General features: G+C 38.8%; 1 protein-coding gene across 1 annotated transcript; it reads right to left on the reverse strand.

Moving 5' to 3' along the window:
• Positions 1-337: 337 nt before the first annotated feature.
• On the reverse strand, positions 338-23,535 carry minpp1b (multiple inositol-polyphosphate phosphatase 1b). Its single transcript, XM_088917189.1, has 5 exons — positions 22,824-23,535; positions 21,819-22,010; positions 19,864-19,961; positions 18,855-18,988; positions 338-2,582 (listed from the first exon to the last, which is right to left on the reverse strand). The coding sequence occupies exons 1-5, from the start codon at positions 23,446-23,448 to the stop codon at positions 2,204-2,206; spliced, it is 1,428 nt and encodes a 475-aa protein (XP_088773315.1). The 5' UTR covers positions 23,449-23,535; the 3' UTR covers positions 338-2,203.
• Positions 23,536-23,871: the final 336 nt, after the last annotated feature.

Genomic DNA, 23,871 nt, shown 5'->3' on the forward strand with positions numbered 1-23,871 from the left:
GAAAAGTCACATTTCTGCCAGTATGTTTGCAGTATTAGAATTCTAGACACATTTTCATAAAACACATCTGTTTTGACTTAATGGTCTTCCAAGCCCTTGAGAGAAACTATTTTTCATAAATGAAAAGTCAGATGAGCTCATGGTATCCTTACTAAGAAACACTGGTCCTAATTTCATAATAATTTACACTACCAACAATTATTTAAAAAATCTTTAAGCAAAAAGAATAAAAACAACTAAAGGCAGGTTGTATAGTTTGTAACCTTAAAAAAGCTGCTGTACTTTTATTCAGCCTTCAGCATATGTAACTGGATTAAAGCAGTAATCAAAATGTCTACTGGTTTCTATTTATTTTTTGGCCAGACAAATTGCTTTTTTTCCTACAAAGTTATTGGACTTTTGAAACGAGCACAATAAAATACCAAAGGAATCAATAAATAATCACAACAAAATATAAGTTACTAGCATTTTGAGGAAAAAAGCACCTTACACTTACACATTACCTGGCAATGCAGTAAATCATACAATCACTGTCTTCAAATATATAGAAATGTACTTACCAGTAAAAATATCATTTTAACAATGAGTATACCTTGCTATATTTTTAAGTTCGGAAAATACCCAATCAGTGTAGGTAGAAAGATGAAATGTGACTATTTTTGAAAACACTTATGTACACAGAAAGCTTTTTCAAACACTGCTCTGGCATACAGAATTGCATTACTACTGTCATACATATACAAGCACTACATTTGTATGTATGGAATGCTTTCTTGATCTGTGGTTCAGTATCTCTTCTTTTCCAATGAAGTTACAGCACAACAGCAACTACCTTGAATAAATTGGTCTAGTTTTCTAAAGAACTGTTTAATGTAATAAATTGTGCCGTTGGAATTGTTCCTACACCAAATCAAACTGAAACTTTGTAGCATAAGAAAAAAATACTTTATTATATAAAGTGCTATTTGTAAATCATGTATTAAAACGTCAGTAATGTGAGTGCTGTGTGTTTTAGATCTGATTCTAAAAACACAAGGCCTTCAGGAATTTTCTGCCAAAATGTGAAATCACTCAACTAGAAAAGAAATAATCAAACTTTAAAGATACTGTAAGGATACTTACCCTTCATTAAAACTCCTATAATTTCCGAGGTAGTCAATAAAATTAGTCTATAAGTTTTCATATTAGAGACCAAACTTTGTTTTAATCATGATTTGTGAGTTGGACAGGATGCCTACTTTAATAATGTAATTGCTGGAATGGTGCAGGAGTAAAGATCTGAAGTGAAACCGATTCCAAACTGGTTCATCTCTTAAGAACAATGGAGGTTGCCTTGTAACTATCTCATTTCTTAAGTAAACTAAAATCCAAACATTGTTGTAGAAAAACATAAATATTTCAATCATGCAACTTGTTAGTTAAAATAAGGATTTGCTCTGGAAGCTCACCTGGAATGAACCAGCATGCATATGGGCCTGCCTCCAGGACCAGTATGAGGAACCCCTGCTGTAGATCCTGCTTACCACACCACACTATAACATTGCTTTGTTCAGTCCAAGGTGGACTTGCTGTTAAATATGTGCTTGGATAAAAGCCATTTGCTGCACTTAGTTGTATAAGCTGAGTTCAAGTTTATCTAGAATCAGTTTCGGTTCCAATGTTTACTTTCTCCTGCATCATTCCAGAAATTACAGTACAAAAGTATGATCTATGTGGTATTGAAACAGAAGGGAGATACCCCTTGGCAGAATTCAGTCAATTGTACAACTGTACAAAAAATGAATAATATGTACGCAGCCAACAAAAAAATATCCCTTACGGTATACTTATCTGTCAGTCAACAAGTACAGATAAGGTAAAAATGAAAAATTCTAGGGCAAACCCTCCCTAAAGGCTGTTACAGTATGCAAACTAAAGCACTGAAGCTAGTTAGGGAACTGATATTCTTCACAATCAGTCTAGTGGTGTACAGAAAAAGAAGGTCTTATTGAGACTGCTTCCACGCAACAAACCCATGCCTCAATACTGATCCCTTCAGTATGGAAATGGTGCTAAAAACTAATGCCAGATATTCAGTTTGTTTCTAGGGGCCCCCGAGATGGCAGCTACTAAGAAACAACCAGGGTAACAGGGAGCAGACAACACAGCAGGCACAGCCCCCCTCGCCCCTCTGCGCAGGCCTGAAGCTTCAGGCCTGGGGTGCTCAGAGCTCCGCATTGCTCAAATTGTGGTTGGGCAGCTCACACTCCCGCCTGGCGTCGCAGCCCTCCAGCAGCTCTCCGTAGAGGTCCCGGAGGCTCTGATACTCTGGGGCGGGGTCGCTGGAGCGAGGGAAGGGCAGCGGTTTTTCGTTCAGCAGGAGCTGCACTCTGTGGCTATCCCGGCAGCGGTGCAGCACGAACACCAGGTTGGAGGTGTAGGGCACGATCTGGCTGCTGCGGAAGGTGCGGTTCTGCTGCTGGGCGAAGTTGTCGGAGGTCAGGGGAACCTCGTCCTTGAAGAAGCCCATGAGGGAAAGAAGGGGAAGGAGGGTTTCTGCGTGGCCCACCTGTATGGTCACCGGCTTTTCAACAGTGGCAAACCTGAGAGGCAAACACAAGGATGGACTGAATCCTCTTTTCTGCGATGGGGCTTAGAGGCAGATTTTTACAACAGCTGTGCTACAAAACCCTCTATAAATAATACACAAACTGGGACTGTTTTTTTCTGCTTTACCTAGAAAAAAAACAATGAATGATCGCTCTGTTTTTAAGCCATCACAATAATAAGCTATTGAGCCACCAAATGTTGTTACAATTTCTGAGGTTTCAGAGGAACTGGGTGAAACCTTAACCCCCAAACTTTGCTTACTCTATTATGTAACAAATGGCATAAATTATAACATACCTACACATTTTACAAAATGTTAAATGACACAGCAGTGTAACTTCCTCCTAAACCAACACACTTTAGATTTGCACAACAGGATTTTCACCACAGAGCTTTTGCTCAATATTGTCTCCAGTTTCTCAAGGATGGAAACAATTGAAACAAATGGGGTGTCAATAATCTTCTTGATAGTACATGTGTTTATAAGATATCCAAAGCTTTTTTTTGACAGTTGAAATGTCAAATGTTGAAATTTTCCTCTTGCTTTTTACTTTTAACTGCGGGAATTAACCTGTTAGTTCCCTTGTAGGTTGCACTACCCACTTGGATATCAATGCTGATTTCTCTTATATACAACTCTTTAACATGTCACAGTCCATAAATACAATAATGTCACACAATTATCATAGAAGTGATCAACTGGACGTTTCAGAATGATAGGAATATATAGTGTATCACTAAATACTGGGTGGCACAGTGACACAGTGGTTAGCATTGCAGCCTCGCAGCAGAGCCTAGAGCCCTGGGTTCAATTCTGGACCTGTGGTTCTCTCTGTGTGGAGTTTGTGTGTTCTCCCACTGGATGTATGGGTTTTCTCCCACAGTCCAAAAACATACTGGTAGGTTAACTGGCTCCTGGGAAAACTAACCCTTTTTTTTTTTGTCTGTGTGTCTATCTGCCCTGGACTGGTGTCCCGTACAGAGTGTACTCTGCCTCGTGTACATTGTTTGCTAGGATAGGCTCCGGTTCCCCTGAAACCCTGAATTGGAGGAAGTGATTAGAAAGTGAATGGATAGATTAGCACATACTTCATTGCACACTTTGTGCATCTGAAGACATCTAGCAGCTGTTTAAAATGTTACCCAAGGTAGGCCGTCCCTAATACAAAAATGTCTCCAAAGGTTAAACTATATATTGCGTTACAGTATTTATTTTACATTATGGTGTTTATTTCTTCATCCGTGGATCAGAATGATGATAAGAAAGCTGTGAAGTTTAATGGTAAACGCAATAATGATAGCGAGTTTGACAAGTAAATGTCTTGTCAAACACAGAGCCACACCTAAACTGAGATAGTGTCAACAATGGTGATTTATCTGACCAGGGAAGGAGTGGACCTCTGAGAGGTATATGGTTTTAAAAAGCTCCTCATCCTGCTATTAAGGAAGTCTTTCTACAATACAACGCAGGCAGATAGAGAGTGGAGTCTGTTTGCTCAAAGTGCATATAATTTACTCGTAAGAACAGACAAACCAAAAAACAAAAGCCCAGTCAGTCACACTTCTGTGTCTTCCCATTTTTACTGACAAAATTTATGATATGTAATAGCAATCTTGCTAGATAATGATATCAGAAAATATTAATTATTGAGTATCTGTCTCTAGGCTAAATGCAAGTACATTCCAAATCAACGTGGAAATATTTAATACAGTGACATACTTTACAGGTGCCAGTGAACTGCATGTAACAAAACATGACTATGTTATTGTGATTTTCTCATGTGGAAACCAATTTAAATCATATCAGTACCAAAGTCAATTCTGTTTATCATTGCGCTGCACTATTAGAGCACAAACGCCAATTTAGCAATTCATTCCTAAATAAGGTTTTGTAATAAAATCGCAAAATTGTTTTGAACGTTATTGGATCTTAAATCATGATCAACACAACATCAGAGAATGATTCTGAGCCCTCTGCAGTGTTAATCAAGCAGCACTATTGCCTCCCGTTCTCATTCCTGTCTGTTGAGTTCCTGTTACAGTACTTTGTGGGTTTAAATCAGAACTGTTTCCTTTTTAAGAACATATTGTCTGCAAACAACAGGAAGCCATCTACCGTAGCTTGTTTAGTTTTCAGTAGCTAAGTGATCTGAGAATCTCATCCCGCCATTTCTCAAGAAAAGGGAATCGGCTTGGAAGGCTCAATGGTCCAGTATGCCCACAGCCCTTAGTCGTGCCCTTGTCTCTGCTGGGCATTTTGCCTCTTTTTAATTGCTTTTGCACTGTTTGTATGGGATGAGCACATGAGACTGCATTTAGAGGAAAAGACTTAAAAAGAAAAGGCCATTTTCTAGGTGCAATACAGTGATTTAATGGTCAGCAAGTTCCATAACCAAGAATATAGCCATTTTAAAAGGTGATTACTTTGTTAAAAAAGGCACCTTTATATTGGAGCAAACATATATCTCCAGATTTCAAAACAGGTGTTTTTTTTTGTTCTGTGAAAACAGTTTAGCAAGTCAGCAAGTCGGCAAGTTCAGCAAGTTATGTGCAAAATTTCACATAAAAATCATGAGATGCAGAATTGTGAGGGAAAGGTAAAATACTGATTGTACTGCGCTCTGTAATAGTAGACCTTTTCCAAGGTGCAATCACCCTGTGATTCAAGTGAAAGAGGACTGTTTATTTAACATTTGTTAAATAAAACATTTGTCTGACAGTGCCAGGGTGGGGGGAACCTGTGGTTCTAGCCCTTATTTTATCTGAGTGAATGGTTTATTATGTCTGGGGTTTTTGTGCTTCTGAAAAGAAACTCTTGGTTCCATTGGCTATGGCACACAGGGGACTTGGATGCCTTTGATCTCTTAATAGGTACATCTCAGGAAAAGTGATACAAACACAGCAGTAAGGTAAAGAACTAGTGCCCTTTAATTACAAAGTGAGGAAAAAACAACAACAAAGGCCTAAGCTCCACACTGAACTACAAAATGTTTGAGTCTCTCCCGATATACATGGGATAGTGCTTCTGAAGGTTCTGAGAGATATTCCATTGCTTGTATACTGCTTTTCTAACTAAACTAAATCACAGACCTTTGCTGTATGTATTTGGTAAGCAATATAAATGACCAACTACAAATGCTTATCACCCATGGTAGCCACTTAGACAAGTCACAGCTTACAAGAAGTTAGCTGTGTTCTATTAGTCTCTTGCCTTGACCTGATCACAATCTGAACTCCACACCCCAGGTATGGATGGCACAAGGTAATTTCAAGATCTTGTTAATCCCTGACTGAACCTCTGCATGTCTCAGGGACCGTGTCACGACCGCAGGTTCACTGCCCTTGCACCCTGGACAAGAACACTAGACATCAGACCTTTACTTACAATAAAAACCGCAGTGTGTCGGATCAAGATTATGTTGGCTCCTTCGTTTTTGATTGACACACAATTCAACTTTGCAGTTAGTGATCAGATCTGTTGTTTTGTCTATTTCTCCATCTAGCGAATACCACTGACCTGTCAATCTCATCGCTCACTTTTATAATAAAGACTGGAATCCCAGTAGCTGTGGTGCCATTGTAGCGTGGTGTGAATTACATCACTGGACAGTGCAGCCTTTTTTTACACCGTGTTCACTGTTAAAACATATACATGGTAAGTCTGATTTCTATTTAAAAATGGCTTCTAAGTCTTTAACAGAGCTTTACAATGTCTCATAAGAACTTTACTGGAAAATGGTGAAACATCCTGTCTTTGCACCTAATCATTTCCAGTACTGTTGCAAAATGTTTCTGATGGTAACTGAGATTGATTTAAGTTGAACGTGAAATTTCAGTGAATGCTGAACAGAGAAATTCTTGTTATTACAAAAGATCTTTACAAGTTTTGCATATTATTGTTTATGTGTTTTTTGGCATACTAGGAAAACGCTAAAAGGTGCAATAGCCTAGTGCTATTCCTAATTACATTACAATCCTATGTAGTACCTTTAATACAAAATAGTGGCAAAAAATGACCCAAACATATTGCTCATTTAAAAAAAAAATAACACCACTGATAACTTTTTTTATAAGCACCTGATTTAGTAAAGCCAGTTGCATATTGTTCTCATCTTGGCTTCCCAGTACAAGCATTACAACTGAACCCCAGTGCACATACAGTATAAAAGCCCTTATAGAATAGGTGTCTTGTTTCCACCGAGCAATCTGTGATGGATTGCTTTGTGGGAGTACAAATCAGAGACCCAGTAAACTATTGTGTGTGTGGGTATACAGAGAAAAGAAAGGCATAAGGATATTTGACATTAAGTGTTCCGAAATGTGTACTTATACTATAAAACCAGGAGGCATGGAGGCACGCTGGTTGGAATTGCTTGTATGTTTTCCCATGTTTGCATTCCCATAGTCCAAAGACATTCTGGGAGGTTAGTTGTCTTCTGGGCAAATTAGCCCTGGTGTGAGTCTGTTCATGTCTGTGTGTGTCTGCCCTGCAATCGACCAGCAACCTGTCCAGGGTGAATCCTGCCTTGTGCCTGTTGCTTGCTGGGATAAGCTCCAGCTCCCCTGCAACCCTCAATTGGGAGAAGCGGTTAGAACATGAGTGGAGGGCTTGATACTAAAACTAGAAAGAAAATAAGAGCAAATATAATACTCAACTTTGAGCATGAAAGAGTTGTTAAACTTGTCCAAGAACAGTTTTTCCTTGCCCCAGTCCCTTTCATTAGATTTCCAGTACACAAGCAAATGATTCCTGTATTTGCCTTTCAAAGCTGGGGGCTGCTGTCTCCCGAGGCACTTGGACAAAGTGCCTGTTCCTTTGTGATTTAAACAGTGGAGCTGCTCTTTTGCATTTCGAAGCAAGTTCTGTCACGATTGTACTGACCTATACGCTTCTCTTCTGTGCGTGACAGGAGTCGTATCAAGTTCGGTGTTCCCTGGAAATCTGTATCCCCCTTCCAAAATGCGCATGCTCCCTTATCTCAGGGATGTGGGATTTTTTTCACCTTGCACATATAAAATGATTTAGATGTAACACATAAGGACAAATGATGCACATAGCCTTTGTGTGCTTTCTTTCTGGTTTCCTTCTCTTGTGTAAAGATAACTTGAGCTTTAAGCCAATAAAAACACACACAAACAACATGCTCATTTTTAACTGTATACTGATAAGCAAAGACACAAACATACACAAGAAGCTGCCTGTATTAAGTATCCAGGAAAGTTGTGTGGAGCGTGTACACTTTATGGAGGGGGATACAGATTTCCGGGGATACTACACCCCTCAACTCCTGAGCAGCTTTTACTAATTTGATGCAGATTCCCTATTTGTTTTTACATTTTGGAGGCTAAAGTGCTTTCTAAAATTGACAACCCAGTCTCTGCTGGCTCCAAAATGTCCTGTTGAGAAGTTTCAGCAAGCCGAGAGTTTCTGAATTGTGAACATTCAAGCAAAAACGATTGTTTGTCTCCAAATGGTAAAACGACGGCTCCAAAAGTTTCCTAGACTAAGCAAAGGTGTTCAGTATCTGTTAATTTTCTATTTTTTTGTATAACAGAATAAAGCTGTGTAGCATTTATAAATAATTACTAGCAATTGCTATATGGTATAGTTACAATTTTAAAAAAATCATTTTTCACCTTTTCACTACAAATTAGCTTTAACAAGGTCAATTTTAAATTTGTATTAAAGTTGGTCAGAACTCTGGTCAGGGATGACACAAATGTACTCTACTATGACCATTTGATTGGAGTCTTCTGCATCATTGCTACCTTCTGTGAAGTCTACTCATGCTAATTTGTGCAAAAAATACACTTCAGTAATCTTACATTTACATATTGTGCTTTCAATAACTCAGAATACTAATGCACAAATGTTTTTCATAGTAGTTCAGATTGGGGGCCGAGTCAGCTTGCTTAGGCTGCAAAGGAACAAGTAATAGGTTTATTCCATGCTAAAAAGAGAAGAAAGAAAACACAACGTTTCGGCTGTGGAGCCTTCTTCGGGTGTAAGCCGAAGCAGAAGCCATTGAAGCCGATGATTTTTTATGTTAACCCTTGCTGAGGTTTCAGAATTACAACAGCAAAACATCCATCCAAGTTCGAAGTAGTACTACTGCTGCAGCACAGTAAGTAGTTTTGAGTCTGCCTGGGACGCCTGAGCAACAAGTTACTTTTTTCACATGTTTAAACTTTTTTTATGTATTCTCAAACACAGTCTATGAACTAGTGTGCGTGTATATACTGTACCAAGTATTTTAATTAGCACAGGATGTTTTCATTACAGATCTTGCAAGCTTCCTTTGTATTTTCAAAGTCAAACAGGATTAGAAGTGTGTGTGTGTGTGTGGCCTTGTGGTTTATTGCCTTTGTACCAACAGGATTACATGGGATGCATATGTTTTCTTTCTGAAAAAGTAGTTTTTTTATCTACAGTCTTAGGATGTTTGGTTTTAAGTTGTGTTTTCTTAATTATTCAAGTTCAAGTTTATTGTCATTATACTCATATACATAGTATATGGTATAACGAAATGCTATTTAGCTAGCTCTCGGACATAAGTAGTACAAAGAAAAAAAACAACGACAATACAATTGTGTAACAAAATAAAGACAGAGACAACAGGCAGTGTGCAAAAAACAACAACAGACAATGTGCAAAAAACAACAACAAGCAATGTGCAAAAAACAACAACAGGCAATGTGCAAAACAACAAAAGGTAACAGGTTATGTGCAAAAATATGCATTAACAGAATGAAATAAAGGGATAGAAATTATGGGGAGTGAGCCTTTGACATGTAAGGTAGAGGTAGATTTTAAATGTGTGTTTGGGTTTTTGGTAAGAAAGAAGGCACTGTGAGGTTCAGATCATAGGTGAGAGGTGAGGTGAGAGTGAGAGAGGCTGGGAGTTTAAGTTTGATAGTGCGGGGGTAAAAACTGTCTCTGAGTCTCGTAGTCCGGGCCCGAATGCTCTGGTACCGTTTTCCAGATGGTAGCAGATCATAAAGTCTGTAGCTGGGGTGTGTGGGGTCTTTGATTATGCTTAGAGCTTTCCTCAAGCACCGCCTGTCATAAATGTCCTGGATAGATGGGAGGGTAACCCCAGTGATAGACTGGGCAGTTTTCACCACCCGCTGTAGGGCTTTGCGGTCAGCAGCACTGCAGTTGCCATACCACACTGTGATGCAGCCTGTCAGTGTGCTTTCTGTAGTGCATCTGTAAAAGTTAGTGAGGATCTGGGGACATATCTTAGCCTTCTTCAACCGTGTTAGGAAGTACAGGCGCTGTTGCGCTTTCTTGATCAGACAGGTGGTGTTGAGAGACCATGTGAGGTCCTCGGTGATATGGACGCCAAGGAATTTAAAGTTACTGACCCTTTCCACTTCAGTCCCATTGATGTGGATAGGGGCATGTCCGGTTTGCAGTTTCCTGAAATCAACGATCAGCTCCTTGGTTTTGCTGACGTTGAGGGTGAGGTTGTTGTCATCACACCACGTTGTAAGGAGATTGACCTCCTCCCTGTAGGCCCTCTCATCATTGTCTGTGATCAGACCTACAACTGTGGTGTCATCGGCAAACTTGATGATGGAGTTGGTGTTGTGTTTGGCCTTACAGTCGTGGGTATAGAGGGAGTAGAGCAATGGACTTAGCACACACCCCTGGGGGACCCCAGTGTTCAGAGTTAGTGTGCCGGAGGTGTGGTTTCCAAGCCTGACAGACTGAGGTCTGCCTGTCAGAAAGTCCGAAATCCAGTTGCAGAGGGTGGTGTTGAGACCCAGTGCACTGAGTTTCTTGACTAGTTTCTCTGGGATGATAGTGTTAAAACCTGAGCTGAAGTCGATGAATAGTAGTCTTGCGTATGTGTTCTTTTTGTCCAGATGGGATAGGGCCGTGTGTGTGGCAATGGAGATTGCGTCATCTGTGGATCTGTTGGACCAGTAGGCAAAATGGTACGGGTCCACTGTGTTTGGGATGGTGTCCTTAATGTGCTTCATGACCAGCCTCTCGAAGCACTTCATAATGACAGGTGTTAGTACCACTGGTCGGTAGTCATTAAGACATGTCACTGTGGTTTTCTTTGGTATTGGGATGATGGTGGTTGTCTTGAAGCAGGTGGGGACTACGGCTTGGGCCAGAGACATGTTGAAAATGTCTGTGAATATACCCGCCAGTTGATTGGCGCAGGCTCTGAGGACGCGCCTGGGTATGCCGTCGGGTCCTGCAGCCTTGCGTGTGTTCACTTTTAGCAGAGATCTCCTCACCTCGTCTGCAGACAGTGAGAGCAGCTGGTCAGCTGCGGAGAGTGCAGTTCTGATGACTGGTTCTGTGTTGTTGGCTTCAAACCGAGCATAGAAGGTATTGAGCTCGTTAGGCAGGGAGGCATCATGGGCAGGTGCACAGATATTCTTCCTCTTGTAGTCTGTGAGGGCCTGTATTCCTTGCCACATACGCCTTGGGTCATTAGTGGTGAAGTGTTCCTCTAATTCCTGTTTGAGCGTGTTTTTTGCATGTTTAATACCATTGTTAAGATTGATCCTGGCTGACCTTAGTTCTGATTTATTGCCCAGATAAATAAAATTGATTTATTTATTATTTTGCTCAGCATTAAGTTGTTTTTAAGGTTTCCTCATGAACGAACAATGTGATCGAGCTTGTCCATTATTTTCCTACACCCTACAGTCAGAGAGCTCCCATGAATTCTTGCTTCTTCTCTTTTGATAACAGGATGCAGTCACACACTGTACGTGGATTTTCAGGTGGTGCTGCAAGACTGAGGTGCTTAACATGAAAATTAAAACACACCCATTGTAAATACCTAACATCATATTTACAGACAGTTACTGTATATTTGATCTTGTCCTCTCCTGCAATTGCCTACACTCCTGCTTCCCACAGAAAACTTCAAATTGAACTCTTGCGCTGCCTGAATGGCACAGAACCACTGACCTCTGGCCCATCACTGCCTCTGCAGGTCTCTCCCTATAAAGCACACAAATGTGATGTGATTTTATTTTGTAGTGTGTTCATAATAAATTATTTAAATTAAAATAGTCACATTATTAAACAGCTATTCAAATACACACCTTTTCATCTAAAATACAGCTACTGCATGTACAGCTTTATACATGCTTACAGATTTTTTTGGTGATAATTTAGTTAAGAAAATATTGCACTTTCTAACATTTTGACAATCATCCCGATCTTGTTTTCCTTGCCTGGTAGAAATCACACTGATCCCTAGGTGAGATACTCACACCTTCTGGAATGAAAGATCTGCCAGCTTTCCTGCACGAATCATTCATTTATGCATATTCATACATCTGCACTATCACTGTTCCAGAAGAAATAAGAATGTTTATTGTTGTCCTGTAAACCTGCACCACCTTCACTTCTCACACTTCAACACTACGAGCTGAAGCTTTTTTGGAATGACAGCATAATCTCCTACAGGACTGAAAAGACTTGGGCCTCCTCCTTCCAACACTACCGATGCAGCCATTCAAAATAGGTGGGGTATTTCGCGGTATACCCCGGTGGGCGTGTTGCAGTATCACGCAGTATCACGGGGTAAATCGCGTCATTTGACTTCATGCCGGAAAGTATCCGGCATCACCTTGTAAAACCGCCAGGAGGAGCCAATAAAGCTTAACCTCTCATGTACAGCATTTGAGCTTTTAAATTTAAACTGTGTATTACAGCATGTTAATCATCAGTCAATAAAAAGTTGGTATATTTTATGAAAGCAAGATTGCTCAGTTGGACAAAAGTACACAACCTACCTTTATCAGAAATATTTATGCATCAAAGCCTTTACCGAAGATATTACTAATAGTATTAATAATGAATGACTTTGGACAAGCTGTAAACTCAAAGTATAATTTCTTTAGCACATTTGTACAAGCACTTGGAATCTGTCGAAGCCCTACTTTGTCAGGCATTTTCTTTTACTGCAACGGACATAAAAACTCCCTTGCTTTTAACAGAGCGTTTCATAATTTCTAACTACGAACATTATTTAAACTGCGACACTTATCATTCAACCAGAGCTCAAAATATCACAAGGATCCTCAAGAGCACAGCAAAGACTGTATTCAAAGATACTTGTATCAGATACATGAGAATCCAGGCTTTTTTATCAATGCTTTCTTTTCCGTATACCAGATATTATGGAACCACTTCAGAAGGGTGTCAGCCAGTCAGATTCCAGGAATCGGTACTTTAAAGAAAAAATACACACCAGTATTCCATTTCTCCCTAAACATTTTAAGCATCGAAGTCTTTAACTAACATGTGAAATAGCGTGTAAAAAAGTGGTAGTTTTAAGCTTTTCTGCTAATATAATATGGAATCGGTATCTAAAGAAATTAATAACGATATTATTATATTCGTGTACTGCGACATTTCTTTGAAAAAATAGAATAGCAACATTATGGACAATTAATTGACTTTTATATTTCTAAATATCACAACATGATCGAATTTAAGTCATTTTAATAACAATGAATAGTCACCTAGGCGTTACAATATAAACATTTATATTGATTTAAATCACGTTTTGATTTAAATCGCAAACGCTTGTTTAAATATATGTGTTTTTTTATTCACAATCCGACAAATGCAACATAAATTGATATCTTTATCTTCTAAGTATCTTAATAAACTTTCAGCATAGCTTTCTCCCCGTTTAGATTTATTTTTCTTGGGATCTTGGGATCAAACGTGGAAAGATTAGATTGTAATCGTTTTTATTTTTTAAATACATTTTAGAAAAGTGTAATCTATACTAAAAAGCTGTACACCACTTGCTATAAAGATACATATTGTAATACTTTCGGGTTCGGATAGGACAGACACAAGAACTCAGACTTGCGTAGTTAAAGCAAGTTAAAGCCTTGATTTTATATATCACCTTTAAAAGTGGCATCTCAAAACAAAGTAAATACCCAACACTGATTGTACCCATCTGTCATGCTAATAAAGCACCTTGAATTTAATTGAGAAAGAGAGAGAGAGAGCACAGCCAGGACAGACAGGCATCGCATATCTAAGGAAATAGCAGTATAACCTTGTTCATGCACAAACAGTGGCATGTTACATTATTAGTTTGGGTGTCTCCTCTTGCCAGAAAGCTCTAAATTGCATTTTGAGTGCGGTTTTTGACTTTTTTTAAATTGCAACCCGTAAATAAAGCTGATACTGTTTAGACTTATATTAGGATTTAGACTTATATTAGGATTATATACTTTGTGAAAAGTGATAAGTCTTTTAACCTTTTCTGTGAATTCGCTTGTTATCTAACAAATGCATACTTTTAGAATTTGATTAACAGGGAATATAATATGGAATTGCGTATCTAAACAAATTAATAACGATATAATTATATTCATGTACTGTCTGGCGGAATAAACTGAAGAGGTTAGTTAATGCGACACGGAATTATTAAGAATTATCACCTCTTTTTACAAATTTAGAACAAATGAGAACATTCCACTCAGTGGTCGGTGCATTGTTATTTCAATCACCTGCTAATTCGTTTTACACCACTGGACGACAGGAGAATGTGACTGTACTGTTTCTGTACAGAATGTGTGTTTCAATCAATACAGTAATTGATTAAAATCGCAATCGCGTGTTTAATTAAATGCCTTTTTGATTCACAATCTGAAAATGAAAACCGCGGTAAAGCCACCTTGAATTTAAAAAAAACAATTTTGGCACACCTGTAGCATTTTCACGAAACCTCCTAGAGTTGTGAGAACACTTGCTTTGTGTATAAAGTACATTGTGAATGTTTTCACAGCCTTCACTTGTCGTTTTTATGCCATTTTTTTGACCACGCACAAATATTCCTATGTCCGTATCTTGGCAAGGGAATCAGTGCGACTTTTAATACTAATTAAATGACCGCGGGCACTTTCCACCCCCTCTACATTCTCAGAGTAGAACAGACTAACCTTCTAATGAAAGACGGTCCACCCCCCACGGACAGGAAAACTGCCCACAGGCACTTAAACTTAATATGGTCAGTAACAGTAAACAGTAACATGGTCAGAAGGAGCACGTACAAACGTTTCCGAAATAACCACATGTAAGACTCTGATGCTTAAAATGTTTAGGGAGAAAGTGGAATACTGGTGTGTATTTTTTCTTTGAACTACCAATACCAGCCATATACAGTCTGTAACGTAGGGATTTCTATATGTCTTTATTTAGTGGTTACATTAGTGACAAAGGCTAAACTTTTAGCTTCAGTAACGCGTACATATCTCCCCTTTTTATAAAATGACATGGTTGAAAACTGTTCCAGAGCCAATGTTGTTTCATCAGTGAAAAGTTCATCATGAAATGCCTCTCCCTGTTCAATCCACTGGAAAAAAGAAAAGGAGCATAAAGCGTCCGATGGTCATAAACGATATTCATTTAGGAACAGCATCAGAGATATGTTTTTAACTGCACTGCATCGGAGAGAATACCATAGTGTGTTTTTTTTTTACTCCCTGGTGGAAACTGGCTTCCATAAGAATCAGTATGGCTCAGAGATTAAATAAAACTTCACTCGCACCAAACAAATGTATATTTCTAAATATCACAACATGATCGAATTTAAGTCATTTTAATAACAATGAATAGTCACCTAGGCATTACAATATAAACATTTATATTGATTTAAATCGCGTTTTGATTTAAATCGTAAACGCGGGTTTAAATATATGTGTTTTTTGATTCACAAGCAGACAAATGCAACATACTGTAAATTGATATCTTTGTCTTCTAAGTATCTTAATAAACTTTCAGCATAGCTTTCTCCCCGTTTAGATTTATTTTTCTTAACTAGTATACTTTAGATCTTTTTTTCTGAACCGGGGAAAATCTGATCATGTTTCTCTATAACAATAATAAAAAACATTATTTTACATATCACCTTTATGTGATATCACCTTAAGGACAGCACATACAAGGGTTAATTGCACAATGGACCGCGCAAAGAAATTTAAAATAGTCTTCTTTAGGTGTGAGGGCAGGAGTGGATCGCAGAAGGCATAATCAGCAAATTAGGAAAACAAAGAACAGGACAGGTGAGACGTTTATCCAGAGAGCGAGTGATCAGAAAAAGGAACAGCTGTTACGCCCAGGTTTTACGCTCTCTCTCTGCTGAATGAATAAAAGCATTTTATTAAAAACGCGTTTGCGTTTGTCTGGGTATTTACTTTGAAATCTGTGGTTTACATCTACTGTATTGTTTTGAGATGCCACTTTTAAAGGTGATATGTAAAATAAAGTTTTTTATTATTGTTATAGAGAAACATGATCAGATTTTCCCTGGTTCAGAAAAAAGACAATTAAAATCTGTAATCTTTCCACTTGTATGTCATCGGAAAATACAAGAAGTTTCTGCTTTGTGTAAGGATGGTATCAAAAAGTAATCTAAGTGGTGAGAAAGCTGTGCCCCTCAAAGCGCTTTACAGGATAAAAACAATAACAACAATAGTTTTAGGCTGGGCAAACGATTTTTTTATAGAAATACAAAATGAGATATAATGATGTGTTCCGGCTAAGACATTAACGAGTACAACCCCCCTCTCTGCGGGAGTGCTGGCTGTGACGAATTAAACCGGTTTCACAGGTATTTTCAAAGAAGAAGGGGGCGAGATTTCCAGCGAAAGACACCTCCCCCCTCCAAAACCAAGGAAGTACAGTACTTACTAGTTAAGAAAGCTAGGCTCCTCAATGAAATCGCTTTAACATGCTAATGCGTTGGTGTAACAGTCCGGGCGTGGCAAGCTTCTAATGTCAACTCGACTCGATTGGAAGACAATGAACATATTCTAGCCCTAAATGAATTAATATCAAACATGGTTTACATAAAAGACATTTTTCCAAGAAAGTTTATAATAGTATGATCTATAGTTGAAATCTGAGCCTAAATAAAAAGAAAAAGCATTTTCAGAGAGCAATTACGCTGTGTTTATGTAGAATAAGTGATTAGGTTTATTAGCAATCTAATTACTTATTCGTTTAAAACGCTATATAAAATAAAGTTTATTATTAATTTGCTGGACAGAGCGGTGAACATTATTATGCATAAGACAAAGATAACGATCCTGATCAGTTTAGAAATCTGTGTACGCTGTAAGGTTTTTACTTCTTAAACTTTTAAAATACACATTTCGAATAGAAAGAAATCCTCTTCCTGGTACAGTACTGTATGTATAGCAAACCAGCACGTCTTTTTTCTCCAATCAGAGGGGTGTCAGATGGTGTCAGCCAATCACCATTCTGAAGCCCTACCATAATCTCTGGTATGGGGAGACCCCAGAATTCTGTCCCATAGTTTAGACAGATGATAGATACTTTTATTGATCCCGTGAGGGAAATAAAGTAAATCATTTTCATTTTAGGAAATTATTAAACGCTCGGTTAAAAGCAAAGGAGATTGTCTGTTATAGTGGACATAAAAACAAGAGTTCGCTGGCATTATATCCTAGAAGACACAGACGCCAGACCGGGAGAATGCCCGCAGCGTAAAAGAAAATGCCTGATGAACTAGGGATTGGACAGTTTCCAAGTGCTTGTACAATCGATGGAAATGTTCAAATAAATGTGCAAAAGAAATAAACAAAATAATCATTTATTTCTTTATCATATTGGCTAGCTAATGTCCTCTCTTTGCTAGTTAGTGGCTGTGTTTCTGCGTTGGGTAGCAATTGGTGACTGTTCTCAGGCGGAAGATATAAACAGCTTAATTTTCGTGTTAAATAATTTTTTAAAATTAAAATTCATTCTATACAGCAATCGCATATTTGGGTACTGTTTCATAAAACTTTCATGCTTAAAATGTTTAGGGAGAAATGGAAGACTGGTGTGTATTTTTTCTTTAAACTACCAGCCATACACAGTACAGTTTACGTACATACAGTAATGTTTATGTTCCTAAATTAATATAGTTTATGACCTTCAGATGCGTTATGCTCCTCTTCTTTTTATGCTCAGCTACTAAAATTTCCCTTTAGTGGTAAAATTCCATATAAATATTCAAAACTAAGCGGATTAAAATGTGCATAGTAAAGACATTAAATGATTAAATCTTTTCACTACCAACAAATGCACCACAAGTGCCCCTGTCGGTCATTTTGGCCAGCCAATCACTTACCGCGGTGCCCTTCGGTGCCCTGCGGTGGCTTGTGGGTAGTTTACTGTACCGCGGGTTTGTACCGCGCATTTTGAATGGCTGCATCTGTATATGTATTCCCCTGAGCACAATCCATGATCAGGGTTTGAGCCTGAATTTTGTTTTAAAAGACCAACAGTTCGAAGGAGGGTGGGCCACAGGAGTCTGCCTACACTTCCTCATTCTCCCTGTGAGCTGATGTGTGACAGCATGATAAAAAAAGAATTGGAGACTCAAAATTTTAATTGAAAAAAAGAAGCTTGTCTGCTTTTATAGGTGTCTTGATTGGCTTTTTCATGTGTCGCCATTGCAATGTATGATTGGACAAAAAAAGAAAGGAGTCGAGCACATCCTGTGTATCTTCAAGAGTTACTATCCCCACATGTCCCAGATCGCATGCCTCAGTCCTCTGCCTCTAGACCTTCACATTGGACGTTAGGGGACCGAGCTTTCTCAGCAGCAGCCCCCCCCCCCCCCTTAAAATACTCTTTCTGACCATATTAAAAATGACCCCTCTGCTGCTATTTTTAAATCTCGCCTCAAAATGTGCCTGTTTTCAATGCCCTTCAATTCATCACCCATTCCTTTCTTTTAATTCCCCATTTATGCATGGGATGCGTATTTATTTTTTGTTTACTGTGCTTCTTTATATGTATAATGTATGTAATGTGCCTTAAGAAAGCTCTGGATTGAAGGGCTCTTACTTACATGTACAGTATATAAAATTGATAGACTGATTGCATAATTTGCCCACAGCAGTCGTTGCAGGAAGGCCGGCAGAGAAGGAGCTACTTAAGTTAGAAATTTTATGAAAAAAGTTTTGTGGCATGTTAGCAATGATTGGCAATTGGCAATGACGTTCTGCAAGCACCTTGTACAAAACAAAAAGTGTTATTTTCAAGAGCCAGCAGCTTTCGAAATTCAAAGAAAAGTCCCACTTCTTCCACACTTTGTAAATTACTGTGAATCTTATTCTGGATCTTGTAAATACTGGATATGCTGAAAATGCTAAGGTTGCTTAATTTTTTGCACCAGTGTGTTTCATTGAAAATGCATCCATTCATAATTGAAATCTTTTTAGTTGAACTCTTTCTTACTCACTTTTTGCTGTCCTCCGCAGCTTTGTCTAGGCGTTCAAAGAGGTCATGAAAGAGGGGGCAGCTGGATTTTCGGTTTATTTCATGACCATAGGTTCTCTTCCAGTACTGTTTGAGATCATTTCCATACTCCAGAACCTGCCGTGAGCAACACAGACATGAACATGCTACTAACACTTGTGTTAAATTGTTATTTTTTGTTTTGATCAGCCGCATTCTTTCAAAATAGAAAGCAAAGCATTTTTACCAAACACAAGTAAAGGTAAAAACAGTTTCTAATCAATTTTTTACTAGCTCTAACAAAAAAAGCTTTTAAACTAAGTATAACAATATCCCGTTTCAGAATACCATACTCTACACAATTCATTCATGCCCTTAGTGAATGATACAGTACCCACAAGTTGATTTAGAAAGACCTCAGTCTACAAATAAATTTGCTTGAGCTTCTTGACAGATGCCTCCTGTTTTTGGCTATAATATTTTGGTAAATGTGGGATTCTGTCTGCCCTCAATTCTCACTGGGACAGCAGGGTATTCATCACAGAAAGTATGACATTCTTTTTCTTTTTTTCTAATTCCATTGGTTATACTATCCAAAAACTGTTTGTGATTCACTTAAGATGATGATGTGGTTCCAATTGAGTTAGCTGCTACTTGGCAAACCCATTCTGTAGGTGCAATGGAATTCTGATGTCCATATCAGATTCATTAGGTCTAGCCTGAATGGGAGTCCTGTAGACTCTGTATCTTGATGATGCCATGCTTCGGAGTTGTTGTGCTTGAGAAAGTTTGCCTCCCAAACTACCTTCCAACTTTCAACTTCCCTCTTTCTTACATCTTATGTTTCCTATGAACTGCTTATGTAAAATCCAGACAGCAACATTTTCATTGTGCAGTTGCATATTTTATAGAGTACCATACGTTTAACTGTTCCAAGCTAGAGCTGCTATCTTGTCTGTCTGGTCCTGAATGCTCCTTTTTATCTGCAAACTTCCAAGTGTATATTTCAATACCTTAGCATCTTCTTCATCAAAAAGATTGCACCATGGAGAGTTGACGGTCTTGATGGCAAACTCATAGGAACACAAGTAAAAGGCTGCTTCAATTAAATCTGCACAGAGAAATGTGAAGATATTGTTAAGAAGTGTCTTTAAGAATCTACATACAGTACAATGGTAAACAACTGGCTCGTGTCAACATTTCCAGATTAAAAAAGTAAGCGAATGTTTGCCGAGATTCAGTGATCAAAGCAATCAGAACATTTACCTTGGTTTACCTTAATTAATTAAGTTCTGGGTATATGACTAAGTGTCAGTTAACAGTCCAGGAACAGGGCAGAAAACAGGCAGAAAGAAATGAAGGGAGGAAAAGACAGAAGGACACAGGAGAGGAAGGCAGAAGGCAAGAGCTCTTTGTCCAGGTCATTCAGAAAGACCAGACTGTTATTAAGTATTTGTATCTCATTAAGAGAGCTTGCCAGTGTGTTGTAAGGATCTCTGGTTTCCTGTGTAAAGAATCCCTCGGTTAAAAACTCTCGGGGTTAGTGGGTGCATTTTTAGAATAGGGAGGTAAGTTCCCATTAATTTTTAGCATCCAGGATTGCATAAATAGAGATTCAACTGCAGGTCATATTCTTTTTAATTTTGAAGGTAGTTTTCTCTTCTTTTGGTCTTTGTAGGCATTATATAAAAGCTGTAAACTTGGCAGCTATCTGTTTATTTGAGGTGATTAGGTAGTAGGCGTCTGAAACGCCTTATTTGTAAAGTTGTACATTGTGTAACTTGTGTATGTTTATGTTATGTGTTGTTTAGTGTGTGTATTGTCATTGGTAATAAATATTGTTTTAGCCAAGTGTGCCTGAATTATTACTCATTTCACCAAAGGTGTGTCAGAAAACAAAGAACTCATGTGCCTCTAATTATACCAACTGCTCAGGTAACTTCTTGGCAAAATCATTTACAAGTCAGGCGTTATGATTATTTACTTTATTTCTTGATTAATCCGCTCAGTCATTTTATTCACCATTTTGTTAATTCCCTTTTTATAACAATATAATTACACATCAAGTCAATTTACTGCAATACTTAAAAGTTCAATTTGGATCACACATGAAATTCACCTTAAATGTATTTTAAAAGAAAAAGTATAAAAACTATGCAATGTTTGAACACAACTAAATGGAAAGATTTTGTCAATGAATCTTATCAGAACCACAAATTCAACATACATTTAAAATGTATTGAAAGAAAAATGAAGTTGCACATTGTTCCTGTATACTGTATTGATCTGTAGCTCTTAAATTAAATTTAATGTTGTTCATGTAAAGTAACTGTCAGAAAGAATCACTTCATTTCGTGTGTATTGTGATCCTGAGTATGCTGCATTGCAGACAGACTGGACTTCAGTACTTCCATTCCTCTGCAAATACAAATCATTTGTTCCTCCTAATCTTTAAATATCAAAGTGATCTTCAACACATGGGTCAAATGAGCAATTAAGGATAAATTTAGCAATTAATTTATTGGAAAGTTCAAAGTTGTGAAAACCACAGCCTTGCCCAAGTTTTACACCCACTTTAATGTGTTGTTAAAACATTTAGGTAATACCACCATCTAGTGGAGATAAAATATAATGTTAATTTGTAGTAGTGAGCTTTGGCACAACCACAACTGCACAACTCTAGTCACTGGGCTCCAGCAGTGAGCTAATTGAAATTGTGCCTATGATTATAAAACAAATTAAACGCTTTTCAAAGATCTTCAGCTTATGGTAATATAAAGTGATCCATGCAACCTGTTGGATACTGACCCTGCAGGACTACAGACGGGCACTTCTGCTCAGAGGTTTCTGTCATTTTTCTTTGCACCATTAAATGAAAGAATCGATTCATTAAAACTAGATATGCCTATTTCTAAAACTCTTAAGCTCCTTAATATGATTAATTAGTGGGTGTAGTGCGGACTTTTACCTGGAGTTAGGTCACTGCATGCAGTATGCAGCCGACTGGCTACTTTTTCAAGAACTGTCTTCATTTCCGCCTTGGTTTTGAACAGATCCACCTCCTTCAGGGCTGTCTTATTCTCCTCCACATTGACAACAAACCTCCGGCAATGCTCAAAGAATCGCATCAGGTTATCGTTTCTTTGAAGATGCTTCTCAACTGCAAGAAAAATATGAATCAATGTACAAAACATTAAGAGGAAACAATCACTTAATCACCCCACTCAGCATTTAGTAATGATGTCCATACCACATCACACGTGGCAATATCAAAGGTCAATAAACTAAAAGTATGAATACATAATGCTCTAAAATATATAAAAGACAGGATGGCAGCCTTTATCATAAAAATAATTCTGACATGTTATTTACACTAATATTTTCAAGCTCAAAGTTCTCCTCTGTTTTATTCATTAACTTAGAAGTGAAACTAGCAAATGGACGACCACTATTTAGAGGTGCAGTTAGAGAAACTTCAACACTAGGACTCGATTTCTTTTTGCTTTCCAGTATGAAATGATAAATCTTTCAATTTCATTACATTTACTTTTGGCTAAAGATGTAAGGAGACTTTATCGATAAGAGCAGGGAGTTATCCCAGTGTCCAGGCCAAATCCCCCCCTCGGCCTTTACCCTGGCCTCCATTGTCCCCGTGTATGATTGGCTTGCACTTGCCCAGCAATGGACTGGCGTCCTGTCCAGGGTGTACCCTGCCTTACACTTCTCGCTTGCCGGGTAGGCTCCGGCTTCCCGCGACACCGTATGGTATAAAGCCCTTTGGCAAATGACATGACATGACATGTACAGTAAGTAGACCTGCAGGGCACTGCGTTAAATGAGAGAACGCCACAGGAACGCCCGGAAACAAAGTAGCAAAAGAAAAAAAAACACTGCTTACTACACGGATCTCCGCGGTCACTCGAAGATGATCTAAACGTGAAATTAAAATCACTCTGGTAGTAAGTTTGCATACCGTCCAAAGGCCCCTTCAGCTCCCAGTGGTGCATCACCAGTCCCTGGATGAACGCCTTGGCGCTGTCCTCGCACCTCGGCTTGGTGCTGGTGATGAACTGCATCCGATCCAGACGGAAATTATCCGCCGTGAAGAGGGAGGGGAAGGTTTTTGCCAGCCTAACTGCCAGGTTTCTGTGGTCCTCTCTGCCCTTCTCGGCTATGTTCCCGTCGATGTCATCGGTGTAGTCCATCTTCCACCTGTTTTTGATCTCGTCCAGCCAGCCCTCGCCGAGGTCCTGCGCCTTCTCCAGCACCACCTTGTGCAGCTGGTGCAGCTTTTTGATGTTCTTCGCCGTTGGGTACCTGGTACCGTGACGAATGACGGCGGTAAGGTGGACTGGGACGCAATCGTTGTAAGGGAGCTTTAAGAGAGATTCGTTGACAGCAAGCGCATCGTCTATGAGGTGAGGATTCACCTCTTCGTACCTGCTTTTAGTACCGAAATATTCAGCAATGGCTGGTGTACCTCCAGCACGATGGTTCACTTTTGCACCTCGCATGACGTTGCCGGCGGAACAAAACGGGACAACGGCAAAACCAAAAGCCACGAGCACCAAGCTCCGTTTACAAGCTATCGACATCATCTTTGCCGGCGAATACACGAGAAAATGCTGTACTAAGAAAACCAGCCGCCTGCCTGGCACTTCCTGTTTGTATCCGAGTTTCCAGAAGTAGTCGGCCAACAGAAGTGTTTCCCTGGGTTCGCGACTGTACATCAAGTAGTTTTCAACCCTAATGTATGTACCCCTGAAGATATTTTTGTTTTGAATTGTTATATGTACTCTTGTTTGTATTGTAATGTTTGTTCTTTTGTTAAGCATCAATAAAAATTAAAAAAAAGTTTTCAACCCTAATGTCTCCCTTTGCATGAAACCCATTTCAATATAGACACCAAATTTAACATGATACATCTCAGGATGATCTTATTATATAATACTGCTATGACATGTGTAGCGTTAAAAGAAGAACTGCAGATCAACTAATCCCTTATATAATTCCGGATCACC

The sequence above is a fragment of the Atractosteus spatula genome, chromosome 5 (genome assembly GCF_055471065.1).
Source record: "Atractosteus spatula isolate fAtrSpa1 chromosome 5, fAtrSpa1.hap1, whole genome shotgun sequence".
In the NCBI taxonomy this organism is placed as follows: domain Eukaryota; kingdom Metazoa; phylum Chordata; class Actinopteri; order Semionotiformes; family Lepisosteidae; genus Atractosteus; species Atractosteus spatula.